Raw genomic sequence first — 18,922 nt, 5'->3', positions numbered from 1 at the left:
AGTCCTGATTTAAAAGAATTAGAACCAAGCAAAGTGTGTTCTCTGAGCACAATGAAAAGCAAGTTAGAAATCAATCACAGAAAGATACCTGGAAAACCCCCTAAGAATTTTGGAAACTAACCCATTTCTAAAATAATCCATGGGTCAATGAAGAAATCAAAGGAGAAATTAGGAAGTATTTTGAACTGAATAAAAATGAAAATGTGGGGCTTCCCTGGTGGCGCAGTGGTTAAGCATCCACCTGCCAGGGCAGGGGACGTGGGTTCGAGCCCTCGTCCAGGAAGATCCCACATGTCGCGGAGCAACTAAGCCCGTGCGCCACAACTACTGAGCCTGTGCTCTAGAGCCTGCGAGCCACAACTGCTGAGCCCGTGTGCCACAACTACTGAAGCCCGCGTGCCTAGAGCCCTTGCTCTGCAACAAAGAGAAGCCACCACAATGGGAAGCATGCACCTCAACAAAGAGTAGCCCCCACTCTCTGCAACTAGAGAAAGTCTGCGCGCAGCAACAAAGACCCAGTGCAGCCAAAAATAAATATTTTTAAAAAGATGTAGTATCAGAATTTGTGGGAAGCAGCTAAAGCAGAGTTTAGAGGGGAATTCATTAGCACCAAATGACTGAATATATACAAAAAGGGAAAGGTCTCAGTGACTTAAGCTTCTACCTTAAGAAACTAGAAAAAGAAGAGCAAATTAAATCCAAAGTAAGCAGAAGAGAATAAACAAAAAAAACAAATCAGTGGAATGGAAAACAGAGAAAAATGAAATCAAAAGCTGATCTTTGACATGATCAATTAAATTGATAAACCTCTAGCCAAATTGATCAAGAATAAAAGAAGTCACAAAATATCAGTATCAGAAATGAGACAGCATTGCTATAGATCTTTTAATGTGGACACTGAAAGGAAAATAAGTGAATACTTTGAATAACTTTATGCCAATAAATTTGATAATGTAAATGCAACAGGAAAATTTCTTGAAAGATGGATTGCCAAAGCTCACTCAAAAAGAAATGGATAACCTGAATGAATAGCTCTATGTCTATCAAAGAAATTGGATTCGTAGTTAAAAACCTTTCCATAAAGACAATTTCTGGCCTTGATATCTTCATTGGTGAATTCTACCAAACGTTTAAGGAAAATGTAATACCAATTGTACTGTCTTTTAAAGTATTATACAGTAGTAGTTGTACAGTGTAGTTTTTTCTCAACTCATTCTACCTTTTCCCCTTTTTTTTAAAATATTTTTTTTAATGTGGACCATTTTTTAAGTCTTTATTGAATTTGTTACAATATTGCTTCTGTTTTGGTTTTTTGGCCACAAGGCACGTGAGATCTTAGCTCCCTGACCAGGGATCGAACCCACACTCCCTGTATTGGAAGGCAAGGTCTTAACCAGTGGACTGCCAGGGAAGTCCCTTGTCTGCTTTTAATATTAGCTGCTCAAGCGTTCTTTTGATTATTAGTGTGTATCTTCTATTTGTGTCTGTATTTCACATGGATTTCTTATAGGCACCATATAGTTGGGCCTTGCTTTTTTAATCCAATCGAAAAATTTCTACCTTTTAACAGGAATGCTGGGATCATTTGCCTTTAATATGATTATTGATATGACTGGATTTAAAACAACCATCTTGCTAATTGCTTTCTATTTGTCCCATGTGTTCTCTTTTCCTCTTTTTCTGCCTTTTAGAGTAATTGAAAGTTTTTTATGATTGCATTTTATCTCCTTTGTTAGCTTATTTGCGTTAATTCTCTTTCCTTCCTTTCTTTTATGTTTGTTGATTTAGGGTTTATTTTGTGTATCTTTTTTTTATTTTTGAATTTTATTTAGGGTTTATTTTCTGTATCTTTAACTTTTTTTTAACATGTCTTAAATCATATTTATTTATTTATTTATTTTAACATCTTTATTGGAGTATAATTGCTCCACAATGGTGTGTTAGTTTCTGCTGTATAACAAAGTAAATCAACTATACATATACATATGTCCCCAATCCCCTCCCTCTTGCCTCCCTCCCACCCTCCCTATCCCACCCCTCTAGGTGGTCACAAAGCACCGAGTTATTGGAGTATAATTGCTCCACAATGGTGTGTTAGTTTCTGCTGTATAACAAAGTAAATCAACTATACATATACATATGTCCCCAATCCCCTCCCTCTTGCCTCCCTCCCACCCTCCCTATCCCACCCCTCTAGGTGGTCACAAAGCACCGAGCTGATCTCCCTGTGCTATGCGGCTGCTTCCCACTAGCTGTCTATTTTACGTTTGGTAGTGTGTATATGTCCATGCCACTCTCTCGTTTTGTCATGGCTTATCTTTAACTTATCAGTCTAGCTTCAATTAACACTAATCACCATGAGACACTTATAACACTGTACTTTCATCTGCCTTATCTCTGCCTTTGTGTTCTTGTTATATGTTTTACTTTTGCATATGTTATAAACCCCAAACTACTTTGTTACTACATTAAATATTCTCTTTTTTTTATTAAAAATTTTTTGTGGTAAATTACACTTAGCATAGAATTACCATCCATCTTAACCATTTACAAGTATTTAAAGACATTAAAAAATAAGAGTATTTTCTGTCTACCCACGTATTTACCATGTCTGGGGCTCTTTATTCCTTTGTGTAAATACAGATTTTCGTCTAATATCATTTTCCTTCTGCCTGAAGGGCTCCATTAACATTTCTTATAGTAAGTAGTACAGGTCTGCTGAGGATGGACATTTGGCTTATTTCCACCTTTTGGCTATTATGAATAATTCTGCTATGAACATTTATGTACAGGTTTTTGTGTGGATATATGTGCTCAGTTCTCTTGGGTATATTCTTAAGGGTAGAATTGCTGGATGATACGTTTAGCTTTTCGAGCAACTGCCAGACTGTTTTCCACAGTGGCCGCTGCATTTTACATTCCCATCAGCAAGGTGTGAGGGGTCAAGTCTCTCCACATCCCTGCCAACATTTATTTTCCATTTCTTAAAAAAATAGCTATTCTAGTGGGTGTGAAGTGGTATCTTGTTGTGATTTTGATTTGCATTTACCTAATTACAATGATGGTATCTTTTCACATGCTTATTGGCCATTTTTAGTGGTTGACTTAGGGTTTATTGTGTATGTCTTTAATTTATCACAGATTTTCTCTTTTGGAGAAATGTCTGTTCATTCTTTGTCCATTTTTTTAAAAAATTGCTTATTATTTGTCTTTATTCTTGAGATGAGTTAGTTCTGTTAATATCATGTGTTGCATCAGTTGATTTTCGTATGTTGAACCAGCCCTTCATTCCTAGGATAAATCCCAATTGGTCATGGTGCATAACCTTTTTAATGTGCTTCTGCATTCAGTTTACTGGTATATTATTGAGGCATTTTGCGTCTGTATTCATACAGGATATTGGTTTGTAGTCTTTTTTTCCCTTGTGCTGTCTTTTTCTGGTTTTGGTGTCAGGGTAATCCTGGCTTCATAAGAGGATTTGGGAAGTGTCTGGATGAGTTTCTGAAGGATAGGTGTTACTCTTCTTTAAACATTTAGTAGAATTCACCAGTGAAGCCATTTGGTCCTGGGCTTTTCTTTGTGGGAAATGTTCTGATTATTAATTCAGTTGCTTTACTTGTTGTATGGGTTTATTCATATTTTCTTGAGTCAGTTTATGGTTTTGTCTTTTTTTTTTTGTTTTTTTTGTTTTTTTAGTACGCTGTCCTCTCACTGTTGTGGCCTCTCCTGTTGCGGAGCACAGGCTCCGGACATGCAGGCTCAGTGGCCATGGCTCACGGGCCCAGCCGCTCCACGGCATGTGGGATCCTTCCGGACTGGGGCATGAACCCGTGTCCCCTGCATCGGCAGGCAGACTCTCAGCCACTACACCACCAGGGAAGCCCTATGGTTTTGTCTTTTGAGGAATATATCATTTCATAGAGGTTATCTGATGTGTTGGCATACAGTTGTTCATAGTATTCGCTTATAATCCTTTTTTTTTGGTAAGATTGGTCATAATATATCCTCTTTTATTCCTGCTCTTAGTAATTTGAGTCTTCTTTCTCTCTTTTCTTGGTCAGTCTAGCTAAAGCTTTATCAATTTTGTTGCTCTTTCCAAAGAACCAAATTGTAGTTTCATTGATTCTTCTATCCACCCCTCCCCCATTCTCTATTTCTTTTTTTCCCCTGCTCTAATCTTTATTATTTCCTTCCTTCCATTTGCTTTGGGTTTAGTTTGCTCTTCTTTTTCTTGTTTCTTTTTAATTTTTTTTGGCTGTGTTGGGTCTTTGTAACTGTGCGTGGGCTTTCTCTAGTTGCAGCAAGCAGGCTTCTCATTGCGGTGGCTTCTCTTGTTGCAGAGCACAGGCTCTAGGCACATGGGCTCAAGGGCTGAGTAGTTGTGGATCGCGGGCTCTAGAGCGCAGGCTCAGTAGTTGTGGTGCACGGGCTTAGTTGCTCCGTGGCATGTGGGTTCTTCCCGGACCAGGGCTCGAACCCATGTCCCCTGCATTGGCAGGCAGATTCTTAACCACTGCGCCATCAGGGAAGCCCTTTTTTCTTGTTTCTTAAATGGAATATTAGGTAATTGGTTTGAGATTTTCTTCTACTTTAATGTAGTTATTATAGCTATAAATTCTCCTCTAAGCACTACTGTCTCTCTGCATACCATCAGATTTGGTATGTAGTTTTTCATTTCATTCATCTGAAAGTATTTTCTAATTTTTTTGGTGATTTCTTGTTTGACCCATTGGTTGTTTAGGAGTTTGTTGTTTAATTTCCGTATATTCATAAATTTCCCAAATTTCCTTCTGTTAACCGATTTCTGATCTCATTTCATATGCATGATTTCAATCCTTTTACACTTGTTGGGGCTTGTCTTGTGGCCTAAAGATCTATCCTGGCGAATGTACCATGTGCACTTGAGAATGTATATACCTTTGTGTTCTACAAGTGTCTGTTAGGTTTAGTTGGTTTACAGTGTTAAGTCGTCTTCTTCCTTGTTGATCTTCTGTTCAGCTGTTCTATCCATTTTTGAAAATCAGATGGGCTTCCATGGTGGCGCAGTGGTTAAGAATCCTCCTGCCAATGCAGGGGACACGGGTTCAAGCCCTGCTCTGGGAAGATCCCACATGCTGCAGAGCAACTAAGCCCCTGTGCCACAACTACTGAGCCTGCACTCTAGAGCCCACGAGCCACAACTACTGAGCTTGCATACCACAACTACTAAAGCCCGTGCGCCTAGAGCCCGTGCTCCGCAACAAGAGAAGCCACCGCAATGAGAAGCCCGTGCACCGCAACTAAGAGCAGACCCCGCTCGCTGCAACTAGAGAAAGCCCATGCACAGCAATGAAGACCCTATGCAGCCAAAAAATAAATAAACTAATTAATTAAAAAAAGTCAGATGGATATTGAAGTCTCTAACTCTGAGTTTTGTGTATCTGGAAAAGTCCTTATTGTATTTTTCTTTTGAAAGATATTTTTATGTGTATAGAACTCTAGATGACAGTTCATTTTCTTACCATATTTTATGAATATTGTCCCACTGTCTTCTCCCTTATATTGTTTCTATTCAGAATTCTGTCATTCTTTTTTTTGTTCTTCTATGTGTAATGTATCTTACTTTTTCCCTCTGCCTGTTTTAATAGTTTCTCTTTTATTATTGCTTTTGATCAGTTTGTTTATGATGTGCCTTGGTATCATTTTCTTCATGTTTATTCAGCTTCTTGGATCTCTGGGTTTATAGTTTGCAGCAAATTTGGGCAATTTTTTCCATTATTTTTTCAAGTACTTTTTCTGTCTTTCAGGGATTCCTGTGACATATTCAACCATGTGAAGTTGTCCCATTGCTCACTGATACTCTGTTAATTTCATTTTCATTCTTTTTTTCTCTTTCATATTGGATGGTTTCTGTTGCTATATTTGCTAAATTTTTCTTCTACCGGTATTTATTTTGCTGTTAATCTCAACCAGTGTTTTTTTCCCACCATAGACATTATTTTATTTATCTATAGAAGTTTGATTTGAGCCTTTTTTATATCTCCTTAACAGTTTATACTTTGTCTACTTGAACATACAGCATATGGTTAGAATAACTGTTTAATGTCTTCGTCAACTAATTCAGTCATCTGTGTTATTTTTGAGTGTGTTTCTGTAGGTTGATTTTTCTAGTTATAGGTTGTATTTTCTTCTTTGCACGCCTCATAATTTTTGATTGGATGCCAGATATTACAAATTTTACATATTGGGATACCGCATGTATTTGTATGCAAAGCCTTTAAATATTCTTGAATTCTGTTCTGGATCAGTTAGATTACTTGCAAACATTAGATGTTTTTGAGTCTTGCCTTTAAGCTCTGGTAGACAGACTACAGCACCGTTTAACCTAGGGATAATTTTACTACACTACTGAGGCCATACTCTTCTGGGTTCTCTGTCTATGCCCTGTGTATATCAGTTTTCTCTGCTGTGGCTGATGGGGACAGGAAGTATTCCCAGCCCTGTGTGAGTACGCAGGATGGTTCCTTCTATTCCCTTCCAGCCTGGTTGTTTCCTCACATTCGTGCACCCTTCATCACTCAGCTGAAAACCAGAGGGGAACCCATTGCCGAACTCTGGTGTGTGTCTTCTCTCTGCGGGGCCCCCTTTGTGCAACTGTGTCCTCTCATGCTCTGTGCTATGAATTATAGTTGCCTTGACCTCCCTGAATTTTCAACTTTGTGTCCTCAACTTGGGGAGACTGCTGGTTCTGCTTGGCTTCCTGCTTTGTGAGTTGCAGCCTAAAAATTTTCCAGGCAATCCGCTGCTGTGCTGGTGAGCCTCACTTCATTTGCTTTCCTTCTCGCGGGGGCGTCTGCTTTCCAACACCTGGAAATCATTGTTTTATTCATTTTATTTTGTCTGTATTTTTAGTTGTTTAAGCCTTGAGGGTAAATCTGGTCCCTGTTACTCCATCTTGACTGGAATTGCAGGTCTCCCTGAAGTTATCTTGAGCAGTGATAAGTTATATACCTTCACATATTGAGGGGTGGCAACTGGTGGATTACCACTTATCTCTTTAGCTGTGCCAGGTAGGTTACATTGGATTATCCACAGCTTTTTCTAGTTATGGTATTGGGGCACCTAGCCCTCAGGATTTAGGATTCAGTAAACGGGTTGGGGAAAACTTTTCATATGCATATCATCCATGACATTGCCAAATAAGTTAACAACTGTCTTATCAAAACTGGGGCCACAAGATCCCAAAAAGTTTCTAGAAAGCAGGTTATGGTAAATGTAAATTAATTGAATGAAAGATATTAAGATGTATAAATTGTCACCAGTACCATTTGTTTAATGTTAATGAAAACAGTACAGTTCCTTTTTAAAGCTAGCAGAAACCAAATAATAAAACCCAACAAAGCTCACACACACAAAAATATAGGCCACATAGGGGGCTTCCCTCGTTGCGCAGTGGTTAAGAATCCGCCTGCCAATGCAGGGGACACGGGTTCGAGCCCTGGTCTGGGAAGATCCCACATGCCGCGGAGCAGCTAAGCCTGTGTGCCACAACTACTGAGCCTGCACTCTAGAGCCTGCGAGCCACAACTACTGAGCCCACGCACCACAACTACTGAAGCCCACACGCCTAGAGCCCATGCTCCGCAACAAGAGAAGCCACCGCAATGAGAAGCCCGTGCACTGCAATGAAGAGTAGCCCCCGCAACTAGAGAAAGCCCGTGTGCAGCAACGAAGATCCAGTGCAGCCAAAAGTAAATAAATATATTAAAAAAATATATATAGGCCACTATATCTTAAAAATGTAATTGCTAAAATCCAAAAAAAGAAAAAAAAAAGGCAGGTTAACTCTGAAAATGTACTGTAATGTTTTGGCGGCATAACCTGGCACCTAGTATGTGCCAGGCACTATTTTAGGCACCAGGGATACAGCAGTGACCAAAATAAGCAAAAGTTCTCATAAATCCTATGTTTGACTTCATTAAGCTAATCTCATAGTTGGAGGAGACCGTCAACAAGTCAAGTTTTATAATACAGTAGAAGTGGTAAGTTCCATGGACAGAAATAAAGGGAAGGTAGCTAGGGATCGCTAAGGGGTGGGATGGTGGATTATAGTTTTAAATAGGATGGTTTAAAAATCCTCTTGGAGAAACTGACATTTAGCCAAAACTTAGGAGTGAGCCAGTGGATATCTGTGGAAGAGTGCGTGTTCCCAAGAAAGGGAGCCATGAATGTCAAGCCTTCACACATAGACAACTAAGAAGAGACCTAAGAGTAATAAAAGGATGTGGAAGAAATTGCTTTAGGAAAGAGCTCTAGTTTAACAGTAAAGTTTTTGCTTTGTCAAATGTATTCTTAAAACGTGAAAACAAGTAGGAAAATATTTGTAATGAATAATTGACATCAGGTTAGTGGCCTTATTACCGTGTGTAAAATAGGTAGCTAGTGGGAACCTGCTGCATAGCACAGGGAGCTCAGCTCGGTGCTCTGTGATCACCTAGATGGGTGGGATGGGGGGAGAGGGTGGGAGGGAGGTCCAAGAGGGAGGGGATATGTGTATACATACAGCTGATTCACTTCATTGTACAGCAGAAACTAACACAACATTGTAAAGCAGCTATACTCCAATTAAAAAGAATAAAAATTAAAAATATATATTAAAAAAATCAACAAAAGAAAATCCAACAGGAAAATGGGAAGTTCCTGGAAGAGATGTAATTTCCAGTAAATAGTATCAGCTAACATTTATTGCAGTACTTGCAGGTACCTTTCTGGTGTGTTAACTCATTTATTTTTCTTAAAACTATAAGGTCTACTTATAGTCCCAGTTTACAGATGAGGAGACAGAAGCACACCAAATTTAAATAGCTTCCTGGTGTAGTAGAAGTGGTAAGTGAAGGACATGGGATTTGAATCTAGGCAGCGTGGGTCTAGCTGCAGAACCCCGCTCTTAACTGCTGCTTTGGACAGCTACGCAGGGAAACGTGTCTACCCTCACTGGTAATGAAAGCAGTGTACATTATTTTAGTGTATGTATCAAGGCTTTTAGAAAGATATTCCTGATTTTGGATTGTCACAAGCATTTTTCCCTTTGCTTTATTTTCTCAGCTGCAAATCATGCTACTATGGAGTCTTTAGAAATTGGAAAGAGGCTACTATCTACATCTTTCGAATTGATACACATACACTCTCTCTCCCCCTCCCCCTCCCTCCCTCCCTCCCCCTCCCTCTTCCTCTTCCTTCCTCCCCCTCCCCTCCCCTTCTCCCTCTCTTCTCTCCCCCCCCCACCCTTCTCCTAGCAATTGCCAGGCAGTTAACTTTGACCCATCTACCTCCTTGCCCAATTCCTAATTTTATCTGCTTATGATTCTTAAAACCTAATCTTGACCTTCTATCCCTATCAAGAAGTTACTCATCCTTTGTAGCTAATTCTTGATCCTATTTGCTCTGCTGAAGATCTCATGTTTACATCTTGGAATTGGACACCCCCCTTTACCTGTTGCAAATGTGTTAATTTGTGTTAAAATAAAGATGAATTGGCATCATGAGTCTGGTTTTTCACTGTCACACATAGTTGGAATTTAATGTCAGACTCTTGTGATAAACCAGGAAAGTTGCTTAACGTTTATATTTTTTGGTTTCCTCACATTTAAAATAAGGAAACAGATTAGAATGGTAGTATCCTAACTTTCATGTTGTATATGCTATGTAAACTTTCGTTCACTGTTAAGTTTACCTGGTGTTGAATATGTGGAAGAGATAAACATGGACCTTTTGGGCACTAATCCACCAAAGGCGCTTTGCAGAAGGGACAGTGCAGTACATGAGCCCCGTGCGCTGCCATGCACCACTGTATGCGAGACCCTTGCCTGAATAGCGTTGAAACGCAGAAGTGGAAAAATAGTTTAAGTAGGAGATAAACAATGATGTGAGTTGTTTTGAAGGATGTGGGAATAAGTTTGAAGACTGATTTTATTCAATAGAAAAGAATGAATCAGGTAATTGAAGGCAGTGCTTCCTAGGCTATGACCCAGAAACTTGGTGTCCTTTGCTGATTCCTGTCCCCTCAGAAGTACTGAATCGGAGTCTGGTCTCAATACAGAAACAGGATAATTTAGAGATGTTGATTTGATGTATGGGTTGGAGGAGGGAGGGAGGGATGGGGAGAACTGCAGTTAGTTTTTAATTCATTTTCTCTTTGGATCTTGTGTTTAAGATGACCACTTGTTATCCACGTGGATGTGTTTGTAGACAGATGAAAATAAAGTCATATTGGAGGTAGACATCTGTGCTTCTACATGGTAGTGATGGTTTAAGTGATCTGAATAGTTTACTGAGGGATGAAGTAGAAAGAAAATCACTTAGTTTTAGCACTGGACCTTGGAGATAAAATGAGAGATGAAATACTCAGTGGTGTAAGCAGAACACCAGGGTAGTGTATTATTAAGTCAAAGAAGCATTGAAGGGCGTATATTATATTGTGTTGTCAAGAGGAAATTAAGAACCAAAAAGTGGATATTGATAACCCTTGAGAATGCAGTGGTAACCACTGAGAATGCCATGAATGAGGGATGTGGTGATATAAATACCAAGTGATTTAAAAAATAGTGACTCATACACTGAATGCTCACTAATTCTAACTTCAGTCTGTTAGAATTTATCCCTGGAGGTTTTTAAGCTAGAGCAGGGGTCAGTAAACCCTTTCTTTAAAGGGCTGGATAGTAAACACTTCAGGTTTTGCAGGCATATGGTTTCTGTTATGACTACTAACTCTGCTAGAGGGTGAAACTAGACTTGGACAATATGTAAGCAGATAGGTGTGGGTGTTTCCAATAAAACTTTATTTACAAAAACAGCTGTTGGACCGTAGTTTGCCTACCCTTGAGCTTGAGGAAACTCTGCTTTTCAGCATGTTTTCTGTATTATTCTTCCATTCTGTTTGGTTTAAGATTTAAATTAACATTGGCAAATTTATTTCTGATTAAAATGATTAAAATTAAATATTAGTAATGAAGCTTGAAAAAAATCTAGCAGGAATTACTATTTTGTTGGATCTTATAAATTTTCATAAACTTGACTAAGCACCACCCTTTCTGTGCCCTCAAATATGTGATTGTAGAATTGAAAAAGGGACATTAGCTTTCCCTTGCCCTGTGTTCCCTCCTTTCCCCCAAATATAAAGACTAGTTCAGTGTTGTTTGATTTGATTTATTCCCTTATTATTTTGCTAGTTTTAATAACAATTTGCTTTTACTTTTTCAGACTCGGAGAAACCTGTGTGAAGAAGCTTTGTTAAAAATTAAAGGCGTTATTAGCTTTACTTTTCAAATGGCTGTTCAAAGATGTGTGGTGCGAATCCGTTCAGATCTGAAAGCAGAGGTTGGTATTTTAAATGGCTAAATATGCTTGAGGTTACGGGTAAACACATCGGTGTTGAAAATTGTTGTCTTTCTATCCTGGCCTAGGCTTTGGCATCAGCAATAGCATCAACCAAGGTTATGAAGGCTCAGCAAGTTGTGAAAAGCGAAAGTGGAGAAGAGGTAAAAGCTCGATTGAGTTTGCTTTATGCTTGACTCCCTCTTGATTATCCCTTGTGGCCAGCAGATTGCTAGTATTTCTAGACTAACAGCTGCTGAGTATATAGCGATGTGGCTGAGTCAGATTATCCTAATGTTTCTTGGTTAACAGTTAACACTTTTAGAAATACAGAGAGATCTTTAGTGGATTTCAGAATCTCTCAGACTCTGTTCTTGATGTCAGTGGAGATGTCTTGCTGATTTTATTTGGAAATAAAGGATATGTGGTTTCCTTGCATTGGTTTTTAAATACTTTCTAACCCTTAATTGGTTTTGCCGGTCCAAAAATAAAGATCCAGTCCCATCGTTGGGCAGGTATATATAGTGATAATCTCTGCATCTTGCTACTCTTTCCACTGGCTTTGTGATAGGGAAGAGGAATCTGTATGGCTTTAGCTCATTTGAGTTTCCACAGAAAGGAGGTTCATTGGCCCTTCAGGGCCCCATAGGAGCCGGTTGCTTGTTTTTGTCATCTTTAAATAGAGGTTGAACATTTATTCCTGGAGCCTCAGGAGAAAAGCATCAGAATTTTCACGTCTACTTCTTCCTTCTGTGCTTACACAGTGCTCAACAATTGGGCCTACCTTCATAGAAGAGGATACTTTTTAAAGGAATATAACCTCTGAGAATAAATATGGTGATGAGAATGAGAAGTAAAGTTGACTTTTAACGTTTGACATGTACCTATATCAATTAGGTTGACTTTGTAACAACTCTTAACGTGCTCTCTGCATCAGATGCTGGTCCCGTTCCAAGACACGCCTGTGGAAGTAGAACAGAACACAGAGCTGCCCGACTACCTGCCTGAGGACGAGAGTCCCACAAAGGAGCAGGACAAAGCAGTGTCCCGGGTGGGCTCACACCCAGAGGGTGGAGCTAGCTGGCTGAGCACAGCTGCAAACTTTTTATCCAGATCGTTTTACTGGTGACTTCAGTTTGGGGCTCAAGGACTGTGTAAACGAACAAGGGGCCAGTTTTCCATTGTTGTGGTGAACTGTCAAGTGCAATTTGCAATAAGTTATCATGAAAAGTTTCTAGATTACATGATTAAGAATGCTGCATTTTACTGGACATTTTACCCCACTAAGTGGTAAAAAGGACAGGCTACAGGTGGAATTGCTTTGTTTATGAAGGTGTTTTGGTTTTGTTTTCCTTTGTTTATAAATTGCCTCACTTTTTAAAAAACATGGGTCCACCGTTAAACCAAACATGTATTTGTGCAGCTTTACATTTTATTTTACACAAAGCACGTGATTAGGAAAACTTTTCTCAAGCCTCAGGACCTATCTGAAGAGAAGATTTTTTTGTTTTTTTGTTTTTTAGCTCAAGTTGTGCATGAATTACTGAACACTTTGCCTTTTCTCATGAGAGATGCTTGCTTTGGTACTCTTTCTTTCTCATGAAAAGATACTTGCTTTGAAAGCATTTCTCATAATTCCCCTTTTGTGCCTTTTTTATTTTGCCAACCATGTTTATAGAAAGGACGTCACTAGTGACATTTTGTGAATTAAAACATATTCACTGCAACGTAACAGACCCCTAAAAATACAACTCTACAAAAACTTGGCAGTCTTAGTTGTTATAATTTTTAAAAGATTAACACAAAATCAGTCGAGAAGGGAACATGTATATCAGCAAAGTGTTATTGGAGACCATTTGAATGTGACCAAATGTGGTTCTAGTTGACTGCTGTTCAGTTTGGTTTATATCAGCTCTTGAGAATTATGTCCACCATAATATTGGGAGTGACTGTAAATGGTCTCTAGGCCTTACTTTGTGATTACACACTATCCCCTGCTAAGAAGAAGAAGAAAAAAAGTAGTAAAGAACTGACAAACTTGAAAAAAGAAAACAAAAATGGAACGCCTATAATGCCATAGTGCTATTTGATAGAGTCTGACCTTAAAACGTGAATTACTTGGCAGATGCCTATTCAGTAGGTGTTTCCTTGTATTGCTTTTTGTAAATTTATTACGAACATGCAGTCATATTGAATGAAAAGGAAAAAAGACTCAAATTATTGCTTATAAAGAAAGAAAGCCAGCATTTGTCCGTCCACTTAAACTTTCTGCCAGAAAAAAACAGGACTTCAGCAAAGGTAAGATAAATAAATATAAATATATATACATATATATTTTTGGTATAGATTTAAGAGCTAATTACATATATGTAATGCTTTATTAAATTTCTGAAATATTTGGCAACAAAAAATTTTCTTTTGGAAATCCAACTAACTCCAGATAAAGTTTAATGCTAATATGATTAAAAACTAATAGGAGGAAATCGAAAACTTTTTTCGTCAACATGTAGAGCTGCTATTTAACTCCTTGGAGAATGTGAAGTGAAAATTGGACCCTGGAGGGTTTCCTTGCATTTTCATTGCTTCTCTTTTAGAGAAAACTAAAAGCATCCAGTGCCACTGGAGAAGAATTATTGTAAAATAGTTTGCCAGCCAGAATCTTGAGTTCAAGAACATTGTGACCTTATAGAGGGAGGGGTGTTGAGGGTATGGAGAGTAATATTTTTTCACCTGGCCTCTGACTCAGGTGAGGCGCACAACTGAAAATATAAGCTTTCAGGGCATGTATTGCTTTAAATGCATAGTACAACTTGCTGCCAGACCAGATGTGTTGAAAACAAAACAAAACAAAACAAACCCACCTCCTTTCTATAGCCATTGAAACAAAGTTTACTGTTCTAACAGGTTTGTATTTTATTTTGCATTGCCACACATCTGCTTATTTAAAAAACGACATCCTTTTGATAGTAATTGTTCAGCACAAGTAGGTATTACAGCTTGATGTTTGTGTGTTCTAATTCTCAGTGTTCTTTGATTCCAGGTCTTATATATAGAGCAGTTAAGGCAACTGTAACAGCATTTTTTGAAATATATTGTAAAATAATAAAAGGTAACATAATTAAAATTGAATGGATATTGCATTTTTGTGGTATAAGCATTACTGATTTCGCTAAAGCCTGTTTGTATCCACACTGCCTGGCACCTTCTCCTCACTACCTGCAAGTGTGTTATCCGACTAATTCCCGGGCATCTTCCATTCATCTCCTTCCCAGCACCACACCTGCTTCTTCCTGGGTTTGGATCAGTGCCCCTGTACATATATGCATTGTAATTAGATTAAAATTATATTTACCAGTGTCTGTGCCCTACTTAGCTCTTTGAGAACCGAGAAAGTCTGTAGTAGTACCTGGCTCATATTTAATGCTCAAATATTTTTTTAAGAGAATGAACAAAGAAATTTTTTTTTTTTAATCAGTAAAAAATAAATGGAGGGTACTATTTAACTCGTTGGGCAAATAGGAAAAATTTCAGGCTGTATTTTTTTTCTTTTCTGGCATGTTTATTTCTGGCTGATTAATGCTAGGCAAATTCCCCTATTTATTTTGTCATTTGGTTTTTATTTTTTCAAAAAGCAGGAGAAAGGGGTATAATGCTCCATTGAATGAAGTTAAAATTAACTTATAATATCCTGATTCTTACAGAATTATTTTAGGAGAATATTACATATATATATTACTGGTACAAGTATAAGATGGAATTATTGTTACTGGAAGTTTGAAATGATTTTCTTCTTGTCTTTGATTCTCAAGCAAGACACTGTGCCTTTCTAGTCACACTTTATGTGACTTATCTTTCTGTACCCAGTCAGAGGGATTTTTTCTTTGAGGCTAAGTCCTCAGCTATTTGATTTCTGTCTAAATGTTGACCCTTGAAGAACTCATCTCTTGTCTTCATTTACCTCTGTGTAGATACCTTCTAAATCTCCATTTACTGTCATCTTTGAGAGTTCCCCTCTCCTTTGCTGTACCTGTCAAGTGTAAAGTCTGTGAATTTTTATTTCTCTTAGAACTGAGGTCGTGCAATAAATTTCACAAAAACTAATTCTGTGCCAGGCATTGTGCTAAGTGCTTTCCAAATATTTGTTCATTTAATCCTTAACAACTGTGAGGTAGGTACTGTTACGTCTCCATTTTATAGATGGGGGAAAATGAGACAGAAGTTAAGTAATTCATTAGTCCCAGGTCGCAGAACTAATAAGTGGTGAAGCCAGGACTAGACTGCATGGCCTGGCCTAGTTCCCGGCCTCCACCTCTCACGGGCAGCCTGCGTCGTCCTGGGTCCCCTGCTGAGCCCTCCCGTCTCCCACCACCAGCGTTCCAGTCCAGTGACTTCACCCGGGTGTCTGTTAGCAATCCAGAACTCTGTCTGGAGGCCATAAGAGGTAGGTACGTGAAAGAAGTGAGTCTGTTTAGGCCACAACCTAGGAAAACATGGAGAGTGCCCAGCCTGTCTAAAGAGGGAAACCACGTCTTCCTCACGTGTACTGTGGGCTTTTAACAATCAGAGCTTCTGGACTTGGTTGCTTTTCCAGACCCTTAAAACGCTACCTGAGCCACAAGAAACATGCCTGTGGCCAGAAATTGGCTACTTTTACTTGTAGAGTAGCCACATTCTGATGTGTCAGATTAATCTTAACAGTACCTTGGTCGTTTTTCTGCTTTAATGTCAACAAAGTCCTATGGATTAGTTTGCACTGCTCTGTCCAGCACCAAAAATGCCGTGAGAGCTTAGCCCCCAACCTAATCTTTCATACGTTCTGCAGCATTACTACAACCTTTCTATATGTGAGGCACAGTTGTATATCTCATTTCAAAAACAGTCTTTTTTAGAAATATGAAATGGAGACCTAGAATTTTAATCAGTGCAATAAAGTTTGTAAAACTCTTAATTTAAAAGTCTGCTTTATTTAGGCTTGCCTGTGTATTATAACCTAAATATTCTGTATTCAGCCTGCCCTCTAGATTTGCTCATATTCTTTCTTATCTAGAATTTCCTCCTTTACACTCTCATCTCCTTTAAAACATTTTCTTATGAAAATTATAGAAATGCATAAAGAAGATGCAAGTCATCTGTCCATCCTACAAATGGACAATATTGGTAACAGTGAATGTTTTAATTTATTTCTCTTGTTTCGAATGGTAGGAAGTATACACTTGGAATTTTTTAACATGTTCAAGATAGGCATCCAGTGATGAGTGACTCTTCCTTTGAACCTCAGTCACCTGGTTCCCCTCACCAGGGACAGCCGTTGCTACTAAGTTTGTGTGCCCATCAAGGATAGTCTATAAATTTACCAACTTTTTCATGGTTTTTGTCCCACACAAGTAAGATAACGCCCTGCACCCTACTTTTTTCACTTAAAGTGTCTCTTAGAAATTACTCTAGATCCCTGTATAAAGTAGCTTCCTTCTTTCACAGCTTCACATTGTTACCATTCTAATGTTCCACTGTCTATTTAACCAGTGTTTTGATTATAATCCTTTGCTTCTACAAATGTTGCTACTTAAGTATATCTGTAGAATGGATTCCTAGATGTAGAATTGCTACGTCAAAGGCTGTGAGGGCTTTTAATTTAGATAGTTCCTGCTTCCTCAGGAATTATTCCAGTTTCCTGTCTCACCAGCAGGTTATGAGGTTTCCTGCTTTCCTTCATTCTCTCCAACTGTGTTATCTCATATTTAGCCCTTTGTGGCCTAAAAAAATGGATCTCTTATGATTGAGAGGGAGCTTTCTATGTATTTAAGAGCTGTTTAGTTTTTTCTGTGAGTTGTCTGTGTCCTTTTTCATTTTTTGGTAGGGGGAGAAGGATTTGGTTTTTCTTACTGGACTTACAGAAGTTCTTTAACACGTTAAAGAGATATGCCCATTTCTTTAATAAAAATATTTGCAACTTGCACACTGTACAGAGTATTTCCCACTGCTTTTTATTCAAATCCATTACACCCCTGTGGTCATTTTTCACCCCATGATTCTTTCTTTCTCTTAACTGCTATGGTACTTACTTAGGTTTGGGACCTGTCATTTATGGTCCGTTACTTTCCATAAGTATATTACTTCTTATTGAGATCAAGATCTGTAAGGGGAGGGAGTATTTCTTAGGTTTTCTTAGTGTTTGCCACACTATGGAGTGTAATACTGTGTGTGCCGAACATCTGGGGAGTGTTTACGAATGAGTTATGATGGTAAATTAACAATGATGGTAGTATTTCCATGTCGAGGGGATGGGTATTTGGTATTTTGAGTCTTCTCTTGTTTGGATTAATTACTGTACTTCTGGTTTACTGCCACCTGCTTCTTAGTAACATTTAACACTACTTGAGCGTTAACTACATTCCAGGCCAGGTACTGGGGCTTTTACTTGTGTAATCTCCTTTAATCATCCCAATGGTCCAGTGAGCTGGGATTTTAGTACTCATTTTACAGAGGAAACTGAAGGTTGAAAATAAAATAACTGGAGTTAAATATAACAAATAAGTGTCAGGTTTGGGGTTTTTTTTGGTTTTGTTTTTTTTTTTGTTTTTGGCTACGCTGCGTGTCATACAGGATCTTAGTTCCCTGACCAGGGATTGAACCCATGCCCCCTGCAGTGGAAGCATGGAGTCTTAACCATTGGACTGCCAGGGAAGTCCCCAGGTTTGAGATTTAAATCTCAGAGGTCCTCTTAGTGACCAATTAGTTGCCAAAATAATTATATATTTTTATTTTCTACTCTCCTAGCTTTAAGCCTTTAGTGACTTTTATTGTGTCAAATCTAAATTATTATTATGTTCTCAATATTCTCTGTAACCTATCCTGCTCTTCTAATTGATCTGACATTCTTATTTTTAGTTGAATTGACATCTTTAGTCTTCAGTAAATGCATTCTTTTCTCAAATGACCAAATTCTATCTATTCTTCAAGGCTATTCCACGGAGGCTTCTCTGCCCACTTGGGCTGTTGCCAATCTTTCCTAACCATTTGAACTCTTTCAGCGCTTACCTGGTCTGCTGTACCCTTGACCACTTAGTTGTGTCTTTTGTCTCTTCATTCCTAAGCATGTTTATGTCGTAAGTTACAACAGCATAGGTCACTTTCAAAGCTGTGCTTCCTTTTGCCCTGCCCCCTTCTTATCAAGCCCACCTTGAAGCCTAGCTCCAAGCCTCCTCATTACTGATGGCTTTGGGACTAGCCTGTTTCCCGAGGTTCTTTTCTAATCTATTCTCTTCCGATAAGGACTTTAATGTGAAAATATGAGTTGTGTAAGTATCCATTTTCTCACGTTTAAATATTCCAAGTGGAAGGATAGTTTATTAGGACACAGATATTTCAGATATCCAGTTACATTTTCAGAAGAAAATAATCCTGTGATTGGTGGGAAAAAAGGGAAAATTTTAGCTTAAGATAAATGCACTAGAAGATTGGTAGGTAAGAAATGGAAAAAGGCAATACATGGAAAAGCAGTCACCCTGACCTTACCAATGAATGAAAAAATAGAGTAAAAAGCCTAAGGCAGACTGAAAGAGTTGAGCTA

The 18,922-nt window shown here is 38.5% G+C and overlaps 1 protein-coding gene across 1 annotated transcript in view; it reads left to right on the top strand.

Annotated features, from left to right (window-relative positions):
• Nucleotides 1-14,492, top strand: part of ARMC1 (armadillo repeat containing 1) — a 34,900-nt gene extending 20,408 nt beyond the window's left edge. The window contains exons 5-7 of the mRNA XM_060128073.1: nt 11,239-11,355; nt 11,442-11,516; nt 12,290-14,492. Coding sequence (XP_059984056.1) covers nt 11,239-11,355; nt 11,442-11,516; nt 12,290-12,481 — 384 coding nt within the window. The 3' untranslated portion in view covers nt 12,482-14,492. The remainder of the gene's footprint in view (nt 1-11,238; nt 11,356-11,441; nt 11,517-12,289) is intronic.
• The last annotated feature ends 4,430 nt before the right edge of the window (nt 14,493-18,922 follow it).

Source organism: Lagenorhynchus albirostris, chromosome 17, assembly GCF_949774975.1.
Source record: "Lagenorhynchus albirostris chromosome 17, mLagAlb1.1, whole genome shotgun sequence".
Classification (NCBI taxonomy): domain Eukaryota; kingdom Metazoa; phylum Chordata; class Mammalia; order Artiodactyla; family Delphinidae; genus Lagenorhynchus; species Lagenorhynchus albirostris.
Note: the sequence above shows the minus strand (reverse complement) of the source record. Positions and strands in the feature narration are given on the sequence as shown.